The sequence below is a fragment of the Xiphophorus hellerii genome, chromosome 18 (assembly GCF_003331165.1).
Source record: "Xiphophorus hellerii strain 12219 chromosome 18, Xiphophorus_hellerii-4.1, whole genome shotgun sequence".
Taxonomy (NCBI): Eukaryota; Metazoa; Chordata; class Actinopteri; order Cyprinodontiformes; family Poeciliidae; genus Xiphophorus; species Xiphophorus hellerii.
In genome coordinates this window covers 8464581-8487292 of record NC_045689.1, presented here as the reverse complement: position 1 = coordinate 8487292, position 22712 = coordinate 8464581, and the positions used below count along the sequence as shown (strand labels likewise).

Genomic DNA, 22712 nt, shown 5'->3' with positions numbered 1-22712 from the left:
ATAGTAGAAAATCAAGGGCTTATATGATTGGTAGACCTGGTGAAACATGGAGATGATGAGACAGGTGAATGGCACAAGTGATTATTACTGGTGAGCGTGAATACAATAGAAACGGGAGGCAGACTAATAACAGGAGAGAAACTAAAGAGGATATAATAAAGTATGCTAACACAAAGTACAAAATTCAAGAACAAACTAAAACTAAATAAAAAAAGAATAAACATATATGGCAAGACCTATTCAGTAATGATTAATATATGGGACTGAACAAAACATGGTAAGAGAGAACTGAAATGAAACACAGAACATCATGAGAGGGAAATAAATATTCAGGGAGGGAAACACAACAATTAGCTATGAAATAGACCTCAAAGAAAGAATTAGGAAACTATGAAGCATTAATCATCCATAAGAAACAATCAAACCGAAAGTCAAAAACCCAAGCACAAAACAATTATGGCACAACTGTGAAAGCTCAAACATCCAAGTAAACACAAAGTAGTGTTCTGTCATCTATCCTGTCCATCTAGATAGATAAATGGATATATATATATATATATATATATTTTACATAATGGGTAAGATGATATTACTAACATGCCATGGGCTGGTTGAGGCCAGACATAATACTGAGAAAATTGCATTTTCACAGACCATAATAATAACAAAGGATTTGTCACTTCTTTGTGTTTTAAAGAAATATCTTTTTTCTGTTATTTTTCATGTCAATGTTAACGCCATATGAACAAGTAACTCTTAAACACTTTGAATTTGACTCGTGGGTTTGATTAAAAACTGGCTTTGTTCTTTGTAATTTCTGCACAAGAAAAGTATTGCTCTATCTCACACGTTTCTATTCCATATTTGTATGACATTAAGAGAAATACTTGCACTTTTTTCCGAATTAATTAAAGCACTGTCTAGAACTGATGTATATTCTATCAAAGTGTAAAGATGTACAACCAGAGCAAATAATTTTAATTTTTCTAATTAAAATGAATTCTGACTCACAAATATAATGCTACTATCTTATTAAGGTAAGGTGGTAGGTATTTCATCCTGAACAATATTAAATCAGAGAACTGAAGAGTTAATATATTCTTAAAGTGGCTCTTGAAATGTTTCCAAGTTTAGGCCATTGTGAGAGTGTTTGGGGAAAATACTTTAGGGGAAAAAACATAAGAAAATCAAGTAAATCTGAGATGACTTGCCATGTCACTGGATCAATAATGGCGGAGTCATTTAGCCTGTGCTGAGCAAGAGCAAATTGTTTGAGCTAGCAAATCAATTTGAAGTGCATAGCCTAGAAAAACCATTCATTTACTCATGACCACTAGCAAACACCACAGAGCAAGAGGACAAAGGGGGTGTTCACATTCTGTGTGCTGCTGGATGGATACAGTAAAAGATGTTGGAGCGTCAATGACATTAAAGCACCAAGTGGCGTGGCGCTAATGAAATGCTTCAGTGGGTTTATCATGACATCAGCAGGGACAAAATGAAAGTGCTCTCACTTCCTGACTTTCAGGGCTCACGGAGACTTAAGATAACCTTGCAGATTTACAGTCTAAGTCTCTGAGCTGAAACTTCTCCCACCTCTTTGCATTCACAGAGGACTACAGTGCAACAGGCAGCCATTATATTGCAGCCTTGAAGAGTGAATTGAAAACCGGCACTTCTTTCTCATACATTTCAAATGTATAATCCCTCTTAGAGCTGACTATTCTTGCTTGCTTGGGGATTCGGATGAGTGTGCCCGTCCCGCCTCTGCTGTTTAACCAGGAACAGTTTTTTAATGTGCAAACTGGGAGTGGAAGAGACATTATCATAATAACATGAGATAAATCTAGAACAATTCCTAATAATCTGAGTATAACATCTGTAGCTTCTTTTTTTGTTGTTGTTTTGCACTGCATCTAAAACCTGTTGTGACTCTTGCCCTCTCATCCCCTCATTGATCTTCCTTTGCCAGAATCCCTCCAATGGAAAACACATTGATCCTTGGCTCCTTCTTGTGCTGCTAATTACTGAGGGGACTGTGTCACTGTCAGGCGGTTAACTGATGCAGGGCTGTGCAGACAAGTAATGGGACGTGCCAGCTGAAATGCTGTCTGACATAACTATGTGGAGGCATAACTGGTTCTACCTGTAATGGCATAATTATTTTTGATTCTTATTGAAACTGACAAAAAAAAACTAATTAGCAATTATTGCCCAACAAGGTCTATTTTGCAAATTTTAATTTGTTTGAAAAAAAATTCCTTAAGGCAGTTTTCAGTTTCATTTATAGAGGTCGTTTTAGAGTATTATTAACTAGGGGGCTAATACGGTATTAACACTGCAATACTTGTCACTGTCAAAGTGATATTTGCCCTGACAATTCATATTGTTCAGCTAATGTCAGTAGTTCATTTTGTCAAGTAAAGAAGAAGCAAATACTCCAGACACTGCATATAAAGGAGTGCTATATGCTTTACATCCTGTCTGTGAGACTTTAATTTTGAAGTAAGATGAGAGTAGTAAGCTGTTGAAAGACTGAGTTTATAAATGTTCTATTCAGTTTGTCTTGAAAATTTGAGCATTGATTTGGGAATGATAAACATTTTCGCAAAAAGAGTTACTAACGCACTTTCAGCTTCTACTTTCAATAGAAACTGCCAGAAATTCTAATGAACAGTTTACTTTTGTAATGCTGTGTTACGTTTGGGGTATTTTAAAGTTACAATGGAAAATGTTAGGCACAACATAGCAAGGCAAGTTTATTTGCATAGCACATTTCAGGAACAAGACAACTCAAAGTGGTTTATATGATGAAAATATAAAACAACAAAGCCAAAAAGAATTACAGATCATTGACATAATGAAGAAAAGTATTTAAAAGTTGGAATGCAGACAAAAATTAAAGATGTTCCAGTTCATTTTAATTGAAGGCAACTCTTAACTTTGGTTTAGAGGGAGTTATTAAGTAAAATTGACTTTTTGAGCTCTATGTCATGTTGCAATATCATTCCCTCATCAAAAACTATACTTCCTGTCATTCGGGAAAGCCTAAGTGCTTGCTACCACAAAGTGCTGCCTATGTACACAAAGCTCCATGTTCTTAAATTTGAATTAGACATGTTTACTTAAATGGGATCTTAACCCTGTGATTAAATGCTGCCTAATCTTAATGTCTATCCGTATCTCCCCTGAAGTTGTCAGATGATACTAGGTTGATGTTTGTCCCAAAAGATGTTTTAGTACAAACAAAGACACACTTTCTTTTACTTAAGTTCTTTGTAGATAAGCTCCAAACTAAATCCATGCTTAGTACTTTGACAAGAACATGAGCTGTCAGATAAAGATTGAAACAATTCCTCAGGTTTGCTTGAAAAGACAATAAAACTGATAGCAAAATTCTACTGAGCAATAACAGACTTACACTTATTTGTTTTGGGAAGCTGCAACAAAGCTAGAATGATATTTTAATGATCACAAACAATCATTTTATATCACACTAAAACACCTGGTGTTATATGTCTGGTGGCAATGCTAGTAATATCTAATGTTGGCTTTATTTATGTGTACATCAGGGTGAGAATCCATCACAGCTTCTTCCTGGACAGTATAATACACTGTCTGCTTTATTTCTGCTCTGGGCAGGCAGAAGAAGGTGATTATTACGGTGATTAATGCAGGCAGATGGGAGGAACTGTGCCGTGTTATTGTAGCGAAGAGGGAAATGATTGGAGGTGTGTCAGATGTAGTTCTTTAAAGCTGAAATCAAAAAAGGAGTCAAAGGCTTCCATGGGTTGCCGTATCAACTTCTGAAGCAAAGCAATCATCTTGGCTAGACTTTAGGAAGTACAACATCTGAAAATTGAAACGGATGAAAGAACTCGGTGTACATGTGCTGTTAATGAAGTGTAGCTTTTTAAAGAGCTGCTTATCAGAGCTCTGGCCTATACCTTAGCTTTGTGTTTTTTGCTAAGAGAATTATTTTCTGTCTTAAACCTTTTTGTTTTTCTTCCTGAATTTGTGTGTGTTGTGTATATCTGGCTTCCTTTTTCCTTTTATGGCAGAAAAAAATTGATATGACAAGGACCGCTACTAACTAATTAAAGGAAAATCCCTCATGCAGCAGTTTAATACTTTGAAATGCAGCACTATGCAAAAACCAACCCATTATTTATTTCCACAGTTACTGCAAAAAATATTCATTGTGAATATTCAGTGAGATTTTATTGTTTGCTGATCCATGTTTCAGGTCAGGTCTTTCCAGCAGGTGACATAAACTTGCAGTTTAAGTTATTTTCATTAAGACTTCCTTATATTTATTTTATCTGTGAAATTACTTCAGTTTGAACGCCAGTGGAAAAAATGGTCTAAGTGATTTTTAAGATGCAAGTCTGAGATTTGAACCTGAGTTGCACTTGGGTCCAAAACGAAGGCTGAATACTTGATTTAGACATGTTCTAAAAATTTGAATTTGACTTATACTCGCACAGTAAAAATAAGAATACTTGACTTTGAAGATTCACCACTTAGACTCTAATTTAACTTGATACATTTTTTTAACTATTGAGATAAATTTTTGAAAAAGCTCATTGTTAATGATTGTTAAATTTGGCCTATATGGCAGTATCTTGACTTCATATGTACTGATGGAAGATGCATTAATCAACATTCTTGTTCCTGCTGTATGATTGCATTATTTCCTGGTCTGATCACCTGTAAAATTGCTTCACTGAGCTGTGTATTGTGTACCTCAACCAGATATAATCCTTCTGAAACCTTTCCAGGTATCTTAGTGCATGTGTGCATTATGAAAACAGATGAGAATGTCAGTACATTTACAGGTCAAGAGGGGGGAAAAAGTTTTGGCCCAGATAATGGTGGCATCAAATTTCCTCTCACGGGTAAATAAACACCTGCAGCACACTGCATGCCAATTCAGCCAGTATTTGTAGAGAAATAGCTTTGCTACAATACAAAGTCTGCAGGGTAACATTTAGATACCATTAAGTAATGTATGTGTTAGCCATCTGTTGAATTGTACTTTAACTATTTCACTGGACAAATAAAACATTCACATTTTTATTAGTCACTGACAATAAATGAAATCCCAGTAAAATGAGTTGTGTAGGTGCAGGGGCACCATTCTTCCTACCTTGACCTGTAGGGCTGTAATGTTTTATAGAGATTTCTCAATAGTACATAATCTTTGATAATTTTGCAATTTTGAGAGGACCTCATGTTCAGAAGTTGCTCTGAATTGCATCACAAATGGATAGACCCCAGATGGCCTTCATATCTATGGAAAATGTTTGAATACCTGTGTAATGCATTTGTGCCTTGCGTTTCGGTTGGAGTTTCATCAGTGGTATAGTAAAGTCACTTTGTGATAGCTTTTTTTTGTAGTTTGAGCTACACACCACAGAACTGATCCATTTTATTCTTGCTTCTCTATATAAAAAAAGGACAATGCCTTTGTGGTAGCTCTCACTTCGAGATGTACCATGTGCAACTCAGTGCAACACAGAGACCCTTTCCCCTAGGGCATGCTGAAAGTAATACTGGGAAATGTAGGAACTCAAACGTACTGTAGATATTTACAAGCCAGTGTGATAGAGGATGCAGTAAAGTTATGAAATATGCATTAAACACCTCATATTGATGTTTGACATCTGAGTGTATTTTTTCTAGCAGAGTTCCCTGAGGTGATCGTATACTTCATTTTTAATGTATTACTTCGAGTGGAGAATCTAGAACAGAGCTTGAAAACATTATTCTACGCCTCTCTTTGTGTTTCAGTGTATGTAAAAGCCTTCTCAGCCCATAGAAAACAATGCTTCCATTGACTGGCATTATTTGATGAGAAAAAGTAGTTGTTTTTTTTAAAGAATGTAGTTTTCCTTGCATTTTCAGGTTATCATGCAAAGTAAACAGAGTGGTATTGTCTAAATCTAGTTCTCCGACTTGAAGAGAGGAAAGCAGACTAGTTTCTTGTGTTCTTTACACAGAAATCAAATCTATTGAGATATCTACTTTATATGGATACGTTGATTCATGTTTCTTAATTTAAAATAAATTTAGCTCTGTAATAGAAGGAGAAGTTACTTTATCTTTGCCTACTGTGATCACAATCTTGATGCTCAAGAGTGTTTACTTCTCCAAATGTAAAATGAGATTATTCTAACTGGGGTAACAGAAATTGATTTGAGGAGAGAAACGGGTAATGATTGATATGGTTCCAGGAAGTTGGGCTTAAATAAAATGTCACAACTGTGTGTGTAAACAGGTTTTGGGAATAGGGACATTATGGTCATCTGGTCAAATGATGCAGCTTTGTTCTGCATAAAAAGATGTTTAAAATATTGTATGCCAAATGTGACAAATACAATCCGAACATGGAACTTGAGAAGAAGTGGTTAGATGATGTTATATATGATAATGTGAAAAACTGAAGAGATTGAAATGTTCCCTGGCCCCATCCATCATCTTATCACTGGATTAACTTTTAATAAATAAAGCAGAAAAAAATGTAAGGATGTGACAGAAACATCCTGGACTAAATCCTGGTCCACTGCCAATGACTATTTCTATGGATTATGAACAGTAGATTAGGGGGAAAATATCAACTTTTATTTATAGCCCTTCTCATGTTACACATGATGCTTTGTGTGAATTGTGCTTGCTACTCGTGGACCAGTGTCGTTACACAACATTTTAGATTAGAATATATAATCATAGCTGGACCTTCATCTTTCAAAGATTAAGAGGATGCTCTAAAGAAATTAAATATTGCATTTACCAGCATATTTTGCTGCTTCATTAACTCCACTGTTACGCGCATAGGACGACAGCAAAATGTAATTTAACTTATTATTAATGTGGTCTTTTCTGTGCTTTACAATTACTGAGGGCCTACAAATTGTGTATTTGACTATTTTTAAATAGTAATTTTTCTGTTTCTGTAGGTTGAGAATGTGGTCAGGGATGAAAAGACCAGGACATCATGTACAAATGAATTATCACAGATCGTAAAACATAACTGTTACTCATTTCTGAAACCTACAATTATTCTGGATATGCTTGCAGGAACGCTCTTTTCAGAAGGCGACATTTCTTCTCTGAGTTGGCTTTTGCAATAATGCTTTTTTCAGACAAAGTAGAAGGACCAAATAAAACAAGATTTCAGCATCTGTTTCAAATATAGATGCCACATTCATCTTGATTTCTCATATGTTGGTAACCAATGAAAAGTTATCCACTCAGACAAGTACTGTAAAGAGGCGAGCAGGTTAACATTTATATGGACTAATGACAAAAATAATCTATATAATCAGTTGGTTTTCAAGAGAGAAACAAGGAAAGTTACTTCACTTTATTATTTCACTCATAGTCACCATTTTAAAATGAATTTGACCATTTTTTATATTCAGCTGTGAATGTATGGTGTGCATATGCTTCTTTGTTCAGTCTGTGATGTTATTTTATTTCAAAGGTGCAGTATGTAACTTTTATTTAAAAAAAAATGTTTTTTTTTTTTACTGTTGTTAAAACTGTCACCTTGCCATGGTAGCATGATATGAAATAGATGATCTGTAAAAAGATCAATCTGCTCCACCTCCTCCCTGAGCTACTATTGTCGTCTGAAGAAATCCACCAGCTACTAGTTTGCCAAGACAAGCAAAAACAACCAATCAGAGCCAGAAGGAGGGTGTTAGCACTGTGTATCTACCTCATGTTCTCACTGCTAAATGTGCAAATGGCGGAGAAACAACTTACCTTTACAGGAAGACAGTTTACCTGCCGTCATCATCATTGGCCATAATAACTAGCCTGAGGATTCATAACATGAAATAGCAACGACACACTGACAGGTGACTGACAGCTCTAAACCCTCCTCCTGGCTCTGATTGGTCGTTTCAAGTTAGCACCGGGAGAAGGCAGAGGAGTTGAATTTTTTCACAGATTATGTGTCTCATGCCATGCTATCATGACATAGTGACAGTTTCAAGAAATATGTAAAAAAAAAAAAAAAAGTTTTATAAAAGTTGCATACTGCAGCTTTAATGCTCAATAAAAATTCAATAAATATTTAAATAACAAAAAAGTAACCCAGTAATTAGAGGAATAATATTGTTAAAATCAAAAGGCAATGTTTATTATAACTGCAGCAGTGAGCAGTTCAGCTAGAATCATATTAGGACGTGTCAGAGCTTCAGAATGACATGTAATTTATCAAAACAGACAAAGAAGAAGAAATTTAGGCTAAAGCTAAATCACCCAGTTACTTCAGAATTTTGTTTTTGTTTTTCTATGCTATACCACAACAATTTACATGCAGCCAAAGCTTTGTTGCTTGAAGTTGGACACATAGTCACACAACAAACCTACATGAGCCTCCCAGATTTAACTGTAGTTTTCATGATAAGATCAGATGATAACAGTGCAGATGGTAACTGTATTAAAAAATTATACATATATACTTGCTGTAACATTAATTGTCCATTCAGAACTGGAATAAATCTGAATGGAGTTTGACCTTTCTTCACTCACAACAATGCCAAAAGATTACATATCATGCTATGTGATTCATAATGCAATTTCAAATAACAGCAAGGCTGACCAAAGTGCAATAATAAAACAACAAAGCTAAACATAAAAGGCTAACAGAGGCCAAAGAACAAGAGGTGCACAAATGCTATAAAAAAAATGAAACATCAAAAACAAATAAAGCAAGTACAAATGTAAAAACTGTGAGGTCAGAGTAGGCATCTCACACTGGGTTGAAAGTCAGGGAGTAAAATGTGTTTTTAAACAAGATTTAAAAAACAAGAGAAGCTGCCAGGCTGACAGGCAAAGCGTTGTTCAATTTTGGTACTCCCACAGCAAAAGCTTTGTCACCTCTAAGTTTGCCTTTGGAACGGTTAAAAGCAACTGCTTTACTGACACGAGGGAGTGAGAAGGTATATATGGATGCAGCAGTTCAGATAAATAAGAAGGAGGAAAATTATTTAAAGACTTAAAAACTAATGGAAGAATTATAAAATGGATTCTGAAATGAACTAGGAAGCCAGTGAAGTGAAACAAAGCCAAGGCTGGAGAAATGTGTTCAGGTTTACTTGTTCCAGTTTTTTTTTTTTTTAAATGGAGCAGCAGCATTTTGCACCATTGGTATGCAACCAATGAAACCCTGACTATTGCCATTATGGGAAGTTATGAAAGTATGCATTACTTTCAGATTTCTTGAAAGATTGAGCCAGAAATGGTTCTTGTTTCAGATATGTAATTTTCTTGATGATTGTGCCACCAATCATCGTTCTTTAAGATTTTAAACTTTTTTGACCACCTGCGCTTCTACTTTTCTAAAGGTGAGAAGCGAGTATGGAACCTATGGTGAGCAAATTGGATTTTGAGAGAACACATATTTCCCCTTATTTTGAAAAATACTGTTGCAACATCATATCTATTGTATTTGGGTGTAAGTGAAACCAGGGACTTGTTTACAAGAAAACCAGCTAACTACACTAAACTGATTTTTCATTCTGAAATGACACGGTCGGGTGAGGGCTGTGCTTGCTGTGGCCAAAATGCAGTGGCCATATCAGCCGTCCAGTAGATCAATTTTGTAAAACTTTCACATATTAAGTCTCCATCTCCAACCTCCTGATGTACCTTGTGCAGCACAGATATGCCTGTTGCACCACTGGCCTGCGACAATTTCCTCCACTGCCTGGGCTTGTCTGTCACAGCGCAATCTACAGCACTGTCATTTCCATATAACTCAAAGTTGTTCCAAATATATATTGCAGGGGCAGCGAAGATCAAGCCGTGCATATCAGCACTCAGTTCAATCTGCTCAGTTGAAAATACATTGCTGCGAAACAATTTTGAATGTTTTTGTTGGATGGAATATTGGTTTGACTAGTGAGCAGAAAAAGGGTACTTTGGTCTGAAAACGAAGACTTCAATGATGGCTCTTTGATTTTGGGTTCTCAAAAACATGCCATAACATGCATAGAGCTTTTATTTGGTATGTCTCTTTTCCTTGTACTATTTCTGCAGTCACTGCAATTACTAAGTTGTGCCTTAATATGTGTATGTAATAACTTGCTGTATAGCTCCAATTACAGCACATTTTATTTATTGACGTCTTTGGTACAAAGGTGTAAAAGTCTTCAAATAAAATATTCTTTTGCTGTAACATCTCTATGTCCTGAATAATTACAGGAGCCATAGTTATTGGAATCACTAACAATTTCTATAAAATAAATACAACTCCTTTTTTTGTAACTTAAAGTTGATTATAATTTCTAGGAACCTCTTTCTAATCCATTACTTATTGCTTCCCTTGACGATAAAAATTTAAATGACCCATTTCCCTTAGCCTCTCTCCAAAATGGAAAAGACAAGAGACCATGCCTTTCAAATGAGAGATGGATGAAAGTCATCGTGAAATTACTATAATTGTATGTATTATACTGTAGATGTCCGCATAAACACTTCCAATAACAACACAGTAGGAGCAAAGATTTGTAAAAGATTTAAACAGCTTGAACTGTGACAAACAAAGCAGGTGAGGCATGCTAACACGTCTTGCCACACTGCCTATTATGTACTGTATTCAAATGACCACACTTATTCATAACTAAGGAGGGAAAATCCCACTGGATTCTCTTTGCTCACTAAATTTGTGTTGATGCAATAAGAGAAAATGGTATAATACTCACTTTGTTTGTAGAATCTATATATTTTGCCTTAGTTGTTTTTCTTTTTAGAGCCCAACTGTAATTACCGACAGCCGTATATTGAGTGGGGCTTCTTCATTCTGCAAAAACAACTTTGACCAGGTCCCATAACAATTACCACCTATTTACGTATTGATTTACTAACAAGTGCAATACATGGTTTGGTGCGAGTCCAAACGTTAAGAGTGCACCGCATAGTTTGATTGTAGGAAAGTCACGAAAGTTGCTGACTCTCCAGTAGTTTTGATTAAAATTCTGTTCTACAACACTGTGATCATTACAAAGAAAAAAAAAAAATTGTGCTTTTCTGTTAGCGGGAAAGCAGGAAAGGCCAGTTGAGTTTTGACTTTACATTTGAATTAACATGGCCATTATTTATCAGATTGAAATAATAAAATCAGTTTGCATATTTGTTATGCTGTATGGCTTCACATGTGTGCTAATCTATGGCAGAACTGGAGTCCTGCAGAACTAAATCAGCTGTGGCATCTATCTGGTTGGCATGAAAAATTACCAGTTGTATGTTAGAAAAAAATAAGGTTTGAAATATAAAATAGCTATTCTGAAAAATGGAAAAGAAACATGTCTGTTTTGAACTACCTAAGCATTTTAACTCTAATGCTTAACAAAATAAGACTTGCACACATGAACAAAAGAACACAAGGTTACCATCAACTAAAGCTAATGCATTATGGATGATTGGAGGGAAAGAATATGCAATGTTGCAATAGAATAGAAATATCCTTTATTCTCACTCAGTGGGGAAATTCAGGTGTACCAGCAGCAAAGTGACTATCAAAAGGAAGCTTGTAGATTCACACAAAGGTAAAATATAATGGACAACAGCGAATATGGATGGGTGTTTATCGTGTCATTTGTTGTTGTCATGAACATTTTCATCATCGTGATTATTTTTTGAATTTATTGTGATGAGGCTTTTACTTGGTGGAATGTAGACAACAAAGTCACTTCTCTCTTTGTAACTGGTGTTCCAAAGAAGCGCATTTCAAAATGTCTGTTTTATTTGTGTTTGTGGGACAGTGACTGTAGTGACATGCAGCTACACCCGAACAGTTGCCTAAAACAGCTTGCAAAGTTTTTTTTTTTATTGTACGTTTTTTAAGATCCCTGTATAAAAACAGAAAATTTTACATAATTAAAATTTCTTATTTCTTATCACCCATCTCTGATGACAAATACTAAGAAATAAGACTGTATAGTTATTAAATAAAACATTCAAGTTCTAAAAAAAATTGCAAATAAGTAGTACAAATAAATAAATGTACAAACTGTGCATGTAATATAAAAATGTTTCCTGGGAAGTAAGTTCATGTTGAGATGGCATACATAATTATTCCATACTCTTCTTTATCTTCCTACAACAGTTTTAATAAAGTATTTTTTTTTTTTGCTGTTAAATAATTTTGTCTCCATTTTTTCCTCTTAAATAAAATGTCTAGGCATCAGGAAAAATTGCCTATTTATTTATAGTGTTCAGAGGTCTTTTGGTCTATTTCATGTTAAATATTCACAGGAATGCCAGACTATATGATGAACACAATCATCTGGTGGAGAGAGTGGAAGGAAGAAGTCTAGATTTTAGATGCTTTAGTTGAGGTGTAACTCCACGTTCAGGTTGTGTGGGAGGCTTTTTATTCATGCACATGTCACAAAAAACGTCTCTCTCTCCTTTCTCCTTCCCTCCTTACTCTCTACTCATCCTCACGTCTGTCTCTCCTTCTTCACAATTTCGCTGCCCTAATTTCGAGACGACTGCTGCAGAGCGCGCTTGTTCTGTCGGCAGTCCATTTTTTTAATTTTTTTTTTATTGTTTGCCACTTCTTTAACACCTTCATAATGTTTTTCATTAGAATTTGCTGTCAGTACCCGTCAGTTCCACTCCATCCGATTACTGTGTTTTTCTTATTTCATTTTCATTTATTTATTTACTGTGGTTGCATCCTCCTCCGTCTATTGTCTGTTTCTTCCTCTACTGGGAATTCAATTATCCCGACCAATGTTTTATGATGTTTCATGACATTCACTGACGGATTCATTATCTCATCTCTTCGCATGACAGGATAGTTTCGCATACCTTCGCAGTGTGCATCTAGATTTATGAAATAATGAAACCGTTCCTGAAGGTTTTATTCACATGCTTAGCTTTCCTTTTCTCCTAATTACCAGATTTTTAGAAAAAACAATGAACTCATGGGAAGTGGTAAAAAATGTAAAAGTTTTCTTAAGTTTCTTTAAATTAACTCAGAGCTGTATTCTGGAGTCAATTTTTATTTATTTGTGCTGGTAGTTTTAACTTAAACAGCAGTGTTCCTTAGGGTATCTCCTAATTTGCAACACAGACTTGAACTTTATTCAGCTTTGCAAAAATATCTCAATTTATTACAACATATAGATAGGATAGGTTTTGGTTGGTAAATCTACAGTAACTCTAATTAAATGTTTCTGCTTTTTGTAGTTTTCCTTTTAAGTTTGGGCCAAGTAAGGACAAGATCTAAAGTTGCAGCAAGACTGTCACATTTTTTACTGTTTTGTACGGGATGTGTTAACCTCTGGGGGTGATAAAAAGGTCAAAAACTCTCTGCCACTTTTGTGTGTTTGATCTCATCCTTTTTTTATTTCGCTCTTGTTAAAATTTCACAAAACCTCAGAGGAAAAAGAACCTCATAAAGCATGACACGAGAGTATGCTAATTCCGAGTCGACTCGCCTTTCCCTTCATTACGTGCGCTCTTTAATAACACTCTCTGTGTTGCAGGAAATGAGTTTGGCCATCCTGAGTGGCTGGATTTCCCCAGAGAAGGCAACAATCAGAGCTACCACTACGCCCGGCGGCAGTTTAACCTGCTGGATATGGATCATCTCCGCTACTGTCAGCTCTACGCCTTTGACCGGGACATGAACCGCACCGAAGACAAGTACGGCTGGCTGGCGGCTCAACCTGTAAGGACAACACACACTGACCTTTCGAATTTTTGTGCAGGATTAAATAATAAAATCAGAATTTGAAAAATATTATGAAATAAAAAAGGCATCTGAACCCTGTGGAGTGATGCGTACAAAACACTAAACACAGGCATCAGGGCTTTAACATTAATTCAAAAGATGGATATTAACATGGTTGGGTTTTCAGTGATGAGAAGAAAGACAAGTGTGAAACTACTTACTTGGATTTGACAGACTCTCACCCTGTCCAGTTGTTTAAAACACTCTTTGGAAAATCCAGTCACGCTATTATTTGCCCCAGTATTAAATGCCTGCTTGTGACATTCATTTGCATGAAAAAATTTCATATATAGCAGAATTCTGGTAATTTCTGCTCTGGTTCTGACTGGCATTGATCCGTTTTCCTATTTCTTTTAGCGGCTGCGTACCTTGAATGCTTTGTATTAGCGAGCTTTGCAGTGAATGGAAGTAGCTGAAAGTCTTACTTTCTCCACATTGTTAAGTGTTCCCCCTTTAGTGACACACAAAACAAATTAAAAGACTTAAATTCTATTTAGAGATTAAGTCTGTTAAACATTTGTCCCCAAACACATGTATTCTTCAGATAGCATGCAGAAATAAAAGCTTCAAAAACGGAGCTTGTTTTGTAAAATGACTTGTTTCTTCTTGCATCTTCTTGTAGTTGTGTTCTTGAGCAGTAATGGATTGCATTTGCATTTTCAAACTCCTATCTTTACCTATAATTGCGAGAGAAGAAAGGTTTAATTCTTGAAGTAGTGTGAAGATAAATAAAGGAATAAAACAGATGAAAATCATAACTAACAGGTTTTAGATGAGACTGGAAAACAACACACCCCTAATATCCCTCTCAAAACAAAATCCACCTTTTGATGTCTCATGCTGACCTGCAGATGGATTATAAGCAGCAGAATCTGAGAAATATCCCACAGCATAATTACACGCATGCTTAGATCAGAGGAATTATTTCTGAATTTTGCTCTAACATTAAACAGTGCATCTTCTTACATGCCATGGAAGTAAATGAGACGGAGCTTTGGATGTGAGGGAGAGGAAAAGGAGCCTTTTGGGAGAGTGATATGAAATGCTGTTCCCAGAGGACGCTCCTGGCAAAGAAGACAAATATCATTGGCACGAATACTGACCTGCTACACACTGGAGGCTGTTTTTCTTGGCTCTTTCTGTGTTTTTAGTGTAAAATGGTTCGGTAATTGACAGCTCCACAATACACCTTTAAGACGTCACCATCTGTAAAATAAGTCACGTGTAAAATAATTGCCAAATTATATAGTAACAGTGTGTGACTGTAATTGCCTTTAGGTGCTTTTGTGTATGAAGCTCCGGGATCTGGGGGAGAGCAGGGTCGTACATCACAAGTAAAATGTCTCCTAGTCATTTTATTGACACCTCTGCCGACTAAAGGCAGTGAAAAAGAAATTCATGTTGATTCTTCAAACAGCGGGGCAGTTTTCCAAATCAAACTGCAAATCAAAGTAAATTTAGTTCAATTTAATGTCGACCCCTAAGCTGTTTTTAATGCCCAGCAGGGTTATTGGGCTGTGGAAAACTTAACTGCAGATGCGATATTTACTATTGTTGCTAAACAGAGGGAAGCAGAGCAGACACAGCTGGTGCTAAAGACATATTGTAGCGGAACAAAGAGCAGGGCCATTGGTTTCTTCAGAAATGACCTGGAAATTAGAGCCAGGCATTTCAGAGACTCCTATAAGAAAGTTTAGTGAAGTATGCTGAGAACTGGAACATTTTCCTTGATTACTTTAACCTGTTTGTAATAATTTCTTGTTAAAATCTGAGCATAGCTGAATAGTTTTTTGATTATTGGCCCTGTAAACTGTAGTAGACTTTGACCTCTTTCTGTTATCCTGTTGTACAAATTTTTTTTTGAAAACATTGATGTTCTAATACTATTTCATTTTTCTATCAGGTATTGAGAAAGTTCCTTTAATCTGATGTTTTACCAGAAATCCTTCATTGGATTTTTTTTAGGAACTTAGCAAAATGCAAGCTTTTCCTTTTTTTCTCTCTCTCTCTGCCTGGCAGGTTACTACCCTCTTCCCCAATTCCATTCAGCTGGAATTGGGGAACAAATGTTTGGGGAACATTTCACAACAAATGTCATTTCAAGGCACCACATGTAATACAGAGTGGTCAGTTTAGAATTTAAATTAGCAAACATTTATCTATGTAAGCAAACCCAACCAATTACTTTGTATATTTACTACAAGGAAGGATATGGCAGCAGTATGGATTTCAATTAGAAATGTGCACAGATCTATGTCTATATTCTTCTATTGTCAAAAATACACAATTTTGCAATTGTGTTTCCATTAAGTAAGAAATTAAATTAAACTCATGTGAATAAGCTTGTTCATGCGATAAATCATTAAAATCATGGCAGTGGCGAATGTAAACAGTTACTTGAAATATTGATATTTTAGCCGTGGCGGTAGCACTCATTATCTATCAGCATCAGGGGAGACATCGGCGTCTTATTCAGCCTCAGGTGCGACAGACCCGTTATACTTAGGAGTGGATACATATGCGGTATTGTGAGGAAATTGAGGTAGCTGATTTTACAGAAGACATTCAACACGTTTGAATGGCACAACTTTTTATGAACTGCGCCATGCTGTGAGTACTCTGGTGGCGTAAGCTGCACTGTCTGAAAAAACAAAAACAAACCATACACCTGATACTACTTCCTGTCATCTTTGGCGTCATTTTTCATGAGGAGTAATTTTTAGTAACATCCCGCTGTTGATCACATGACTCGTGTGATGTGAAAAATTGCTTGAAAAAATGGCTTAATATGGCTGAAAAAAAGCACATTATCCTGGAGCAAAAACTCTTGGTCAAAAACCGTTACTTTTTTAAAAAATTGGCATGTTGCCTCAATTTTACGGTTAATGGAAACACAGTAGAGGATGAAGAATTGCATTGAGTGACTAAACATCCAGCAATCCCTCAGTAAACATGTGGCGACAGTGGAAAGGAAAGACTAAGTCAAGCTTAGGATGAGTAGTCTTCTGCTGCGTCTTCTGCTGGATTTTTAACTGTTTAAATCCAGTATGAGAGAGGTAATGACTGACCGTGTAAATAGACAGAAAAAAAAAAACATACAAAACACTGGTCAGTAGACAGGTGTTTTGACCACTGGTCTGTTGGTCAAAGCCAATAGACCATTCCAATTGTAAAATCTGAAAATACATGTTCAAAGCCAATAGACTAGAGGTTCTCAAGACTTTGTGACCCTGAATGCCACAGGACCAATGGTGAGCTTTTCTTGTCCTGCTGATTTTGCGTGGTTGCATAATAAACGTACTCCTCTTCCAGCCTATTCACTGTCCCTGCCGTGCTAAACAATCTAACTATTGTTTTAAGTGTAAATATGGCACTTGTAGTCATTTCCTGATTTAAGGGGATCAATTTGCATTTACTTTACTTGAATGTTATGTTCTCTTGTATATTTTGGAAAACTAAGAGAAATGGGGAAAAAGAGTAAATATTTAATATTAGTCTTTACATGACTACACACCTCTGCCTTCCTTTTCAGACATATTCTCTCACACTGTATTCATACCCCAAAGAAATCATAATTACTGCTCTAATAGGTCATAAAGGGGGCAAATAATTGTAAAGAATGCTCTGCGTTAAACTCTGCTGTAGATACTGTAATTACTGTGCTGTTATTCCAAAGTAGAATCGCTCAGCTATAGTTCAGTATTGTATGCCCTTTAGTTATTAAAAAAAATCCTATAGTAATACATCAAAAGAATTACATAGTTTGTTTTGAAATGCAAAACAAATCTGATCTAATAATCTTTTCATAAACTAATACATTAGAATGAATAATTCAAAACATTCTACCTTTATAGCTTTAGGATTGTGTCATTAAAGTGGACTCTTGGGAAATATTACAGCACATACAAATAACAGACTAAATAAATTATCTGAAGACCAAACTACAGCGGGAGATAACATTTCTATTGCCGTAGCTCCTGTAACTGACCCTTTGTGTCAGACTCTGCAGAGCAGCTGCTGAGAAAAGTCTTATTCATTTATTCAGGGGCTAATACGATACCAGAAAAAGACTTTGTCGAACATCATTCACAGATAATGCCAATAATGTTCAGAGATTCAGCTGTAATAACCAGATAAGTCTGAATCCTCTGCAGGGCTTATCAATGACATTGCCAAGGTAATTGCATTTATTAGATACATTCTATAGCTCAGCTGGTTCAATATTTCAGTGCTGGCCTGATCCAAGGACGTTTCGTAGTTGAAAGGAGGAGCACGGTATGATTTGTCAGCAGTTTTCTTTTCTTTTTTTTTCATTTCACTTTGTCTCAGGTGCAAATGAACTGAGGGGAAATGGAAACACGCAGGGAGACTTTATGATTTGTGGAAACATCAGAGATGTAGAGCTTCAAAGGCCCAAACTGTGGATGTGAACTGAAACTTCTGTCAATGCAGCAAAAGCAGTGCTGGATTTATAACAAAGGAAAGAAATGCCAATAAAAACCAGAACACCATGAGAAATGGACTTCAGCATCCACATTGGATGGGCTGATACCTTTTTCTCACCATCTGAAGTTAATCAGACCAAGGCTCTGATGTTTTAAGTCAGTTAGAATTACCAAAAGGATTTCTGTTTGCTAAATGCAATAATGAGAGAAATAATATGCCAGAGTTATTTATTTATTGATGGTTTTCAAATCAGAAGTTTACCTAATTGTCCTCGGTATTTGGTAGCATTTTCTTTGAACTGTATGACTTGGGTCAAACCTCTTGGGTTTCCTTCCACAAACTTCTCACAAAAGTTTGTTGAAGTTCTGACACCATTCTTCCTGGTGTCAGAACCAAGAAGTACCGTCAGAACAGTCCAGTGTGTAGGTTGCCTCGCTTGAACATGTATTTTCAGATTTTACAATCTTAATGGTGATCCCAGTTTTTTATATTCCTAATGAATACAACCAAAACAAATACAACGATGGTCATTGTGGCTGAAAAGTTCCACTTTAGATTCATCAAACCACAGGGCTATTTTTTTTTCTTTTTTAACAATGAAGGCCTTTGTTCCTCTGTGCATTTTCAAACTGTAATCTGGCTTTAATATGTCCTTTAAGGAGCATCTGATTGAAGTCACTGTATTTGTCTGTTAGGTCAAGAATGTGAGATAACTTTAGAAAATTAGATGATATGGCAGCCAAACTTGATGTGTTATTTTGATGCATTATTAAAGTCGCAGTGACAAACTTTCGTCATCCCAACATGATATAATGAAGTTGTAATTTAAACAGATAGCTAAAAGTCATATTTCAAGATAATCACCCAATTAAATTATCGCTATGACAACATTACTCTGACATTTCATCTTGAGATCTCTCATTATAATTAGGTAGTCAGCTCCTTTCTAGATAATTTCTCACAACCATAAAAAAAATTCTAAAATCATGCAAAGATCGGGTGAGAAAATTGGCAAAATTGTGGGGCTTTTAATGCTTTACTCCAAACACGGTCAAATGACAAATGCACCAAACCACATTAAGGATTTGAGCTGTTAAAATAACTGAGATGTTTGGAAATGTTGTCCTAAAACAGTCTTACTAAGTTTCATATAATTTTCTCTCTTGGTAAACTGAGAGCATCTGCGGCTGACTAAATTTTTGTCACAGTGGGGGAAGAGGAGTAGACTGAAGGGTTGTGGACATTCTTTGAGCCATTTCCTCCCCCCATCCAAAAAAAGAAAATCTTCCTGAGAGTGCTGACTTCACAAATGGGGATTCATCCTGCTCTCTTTCCATGGCTAAGATTGACTCAGAACTGTTCCAGGTCAGTGTGACGCTGGAGGCGGTGACAAAAACAGAAACTCGACTGTCTCTGAGACCTAACTTCAGACTAGAATTTCTCACTTTGATATCAGGCAAACATATGTTTGTTTATCTCATGGGGACATTGCTGTGGAAATCTAATGCATAATTTGGATTTTGTAAGCAAACAACAAGAGATTCTACATATATTTGCAACTGGTCTGAACAGCAGCGTGGACGATTCACATGTTTTTTTTAACATGTATGTAAAACTGAATCACCTGGGTTTATTTGACCACTGCTTGCTAGGTGCAAGCTAAATTTTATTTTGCAATTCCAAAGCAGTCGCTGTAAGCCAGACGAAGTTGGCATTACTTCAGAGCACTTGGAGAAATGGAGCGACTCCAGGCTGTCAGCTCATTTCTTTAACCTCCATCCTCTCTGCCGGTCCAGTTGCAGGGGTGCTTATCATCTCGTTCAGCCGTGAATATGGTGCCCTGAAATTGGCTTGGGGAACAAGGCACCAAAAATAGGAGGTTGGGTGACATTGATAATCTCTGCTAATGACACGTTAGCCGTGGCTTGCTCCAGAGGAGAGAGAGGCGCCTTTATCACACGCAGCTGTCTAAAGCTGACAGCGTCTGCCTCACACCATCAGGGCCGCTGCTTTCTGCTGATGAGAGCCACCTGAAATTTTGATGTGGGAGTGCGTCTCATTCTTTTTGCGTATCTGTGCTCCCCTGATATAATGTGACCCATTATAACTGTTTAAATCCAGTATGAGAGAGGTAATGACTGTTCATGAAGAAATACTTAACTTTAATTTTCCCTTCGCTTTTCCTCCTCCAGGCCTACGTCAGTGCCAAGCATGAAGGGGACAAGGTCATTGTGTTTGATAGGGCAAATGTGCTCTTTATCTTCAACTTCCACCCCAACAAGAGCTTCCAGGACTACAGAGTGGGTGTGGAAGCACCAGGAAAGTATCCTTTTTTATTCTGATATGCCATGACATGTCTACTTTCTTTTCAGACACTGAAATTCCTTTCACGCAATCTAATGTTACTAACAGCAATAATAGCCTTCTTACCAGAGATGGTGACTCGAGTCTGGGGCTTAGTTGAGTTGCACTTTAGTTGTACAAAGAAAATTTCTAACTTGACTTGAACTTGTGCTTAAATGAACCTAGATGTTAACCCATGCTCTCAAGACTTGAAGCTTGTCTTCATTTTGCTCTTTAAAGATTCAGGACTTAATTTATACTCTTGTTCAGGTACAACAGACTGATGCTCTGAACACTTGCGATTTGCCTTAGATTTGCCCTTTAAATGTTTTAGACTTGACTCGGGCTTGATTTCTGGGACCAGAATCTTATAAACAATCTTTATATTATGCAGTCAAGGTGAGAGTGAGACTGTAAGGGCAAATCATTTGAGTAAATAATTAATGTGTCCATTCTGAGTTACTGTGAAGTAAACGTATGACAGGTTGTCATGGTAACGCTTGTTTTTTTTTTGTTTGCATTTAATACCACCATTGAGTGAGCATCCGCTTAATGTGAGAAATGTAGCAATTTTCTTGGGAAGGAAATAAATAAAATAGGTGTCACAAATATAATGCATTAAAAGAATCTTTGTGTTAAGATTCTTTTAATGCTTTTAAAGATTAAAAGAATCTTTTAATCTTTGCATTAAAAGACTGCAACTCTAACCAGATGGTTAGAGTTGGTGTGTTTGTTTTGTTAATGAGGGATGTTTGTGAAATGTTTCCTTTTATAACCTAATTCATAATAATCTCTTGAATATCTTTCCAACTAAACTCTGTATTCAATAGCTTGGGGTAATTTCTGAACAAAATAAACATTGCATGCCTTCAACATTTTCGTCTTTCTCTGTTAGGTGAGTGCCATTATAATACTTTCAGGTTTTCAAAATAAAAGCACTTTTCACAGTTACTTTTAGAAATTCAGTATTCCCTCTGATTCCCTTATTACATCATTCCTCACTCTCCATTTGATAATCTGTCGGTACACCTTTAGACAGGTTGACTCTTCAGAATTGAAAGAAATGGTTTTAAATACAGACTTAATAAATAGATTCCCAATCTTGCAAATCTTTGCATTTAAAATAAGGAGGGGAAAAAAATCTATTAATTCTATATAATGCCCTGTATTGTGGTGGACTAGTGTAAACAACATTAGTCCCAAAAAATTTTTTCAGAACTATTTCAAGTCCTGTCTGTGTCTTCCAGACATTTAACAATAATGAGTGTTTACCGTTTTTTTTTATTTTTTATTTTATTTTATTTTAATAAAAATTCACATACGTACCATACCTTGGTAATAATCACAAATTATTAGTAGGGCATATATTATTTTAATGTAATATCTTATAGTTCTATTTCAAATAATTCACAGCAGTTGATAAGGTTTTGCAAGTTTAATTGCACCTTCTGAAAATTATAAAGATTTTGCATATAACTGAATTTAGCGATAATAATTTCAATACTTAAGCTACAGTGATTCCATATTTTTGGCCAAAGAGATGACAGACGAAGAGACACTGCTCATTTTAAAGACTTGAGATCTGAACTGCGTTTGGAAAAAAGTGACTTGTGACTATTGACTTACCTCTTTTAATGCATTATATTTCTGACACCTTTTTAATTTATTTTATTTCATTCCTTCCCGAGAAAATTGCTAACAGTATTTTGCCAAGATAATAATAGGAGACAGAAAATTGGAAAACTGCAAATGAACAATCCACACACAGAGAAGTGGACTCCTTAACTTGCTAGAAAATATTATTGTACACCTAAGGAACTCTGTGGCTTAGTGAAAACTGTATGCAAGTCCCCAGATAATGATGCCTCATTATACATATAATATAAATTTAAAGTAATAACCACATTCCACTTATATCAGCTGCATTGGGAAATGCTACAGAATTGCTAATGTAGCAGCTGATACAGTCTTCACTTCTCTCATTGTCAGCACTCTTCAAGAAATGCTTACAACAACAATGTGTCAATCATCATAGTTTCGTTCCTTACTAGATGCTAAAACCGGTTATGTGAAAAAGAATGTGAACTCTCCTTTAGTTCTTGGTTTTATTTATATATAAAAAATGCTAACCTAAAGTGTACAAAACACAGCAGATTAAGAACTG

At 36.0% G+C, this 22712-nt stretch overlaps 1 protein-coding gene across 1 annotated transcript in view; it reads left to right on the top strand.

Moving 5' to 3' along the window:
* Positions 1–22712, top strand: part of gbe1b (glucan (1,4-alpha-), branching enzyme 1b) — a 115233-nt gene that overhangs the window by 62020 nt on the left and 30501 nt on the right. The window contains exons 13-14 of the mRNA XM_032545406.1: positions 13512–13696; positions 20398–20528. Of these exons, the coding sequence (XP_032401297.1) occupies positions 13512–13696; positions 20398–20528 (316 nt within the window). The remainder of the gene's footprint in view (positions 1–13511; positions 13697–20397; positions 20529–22712) is intronic.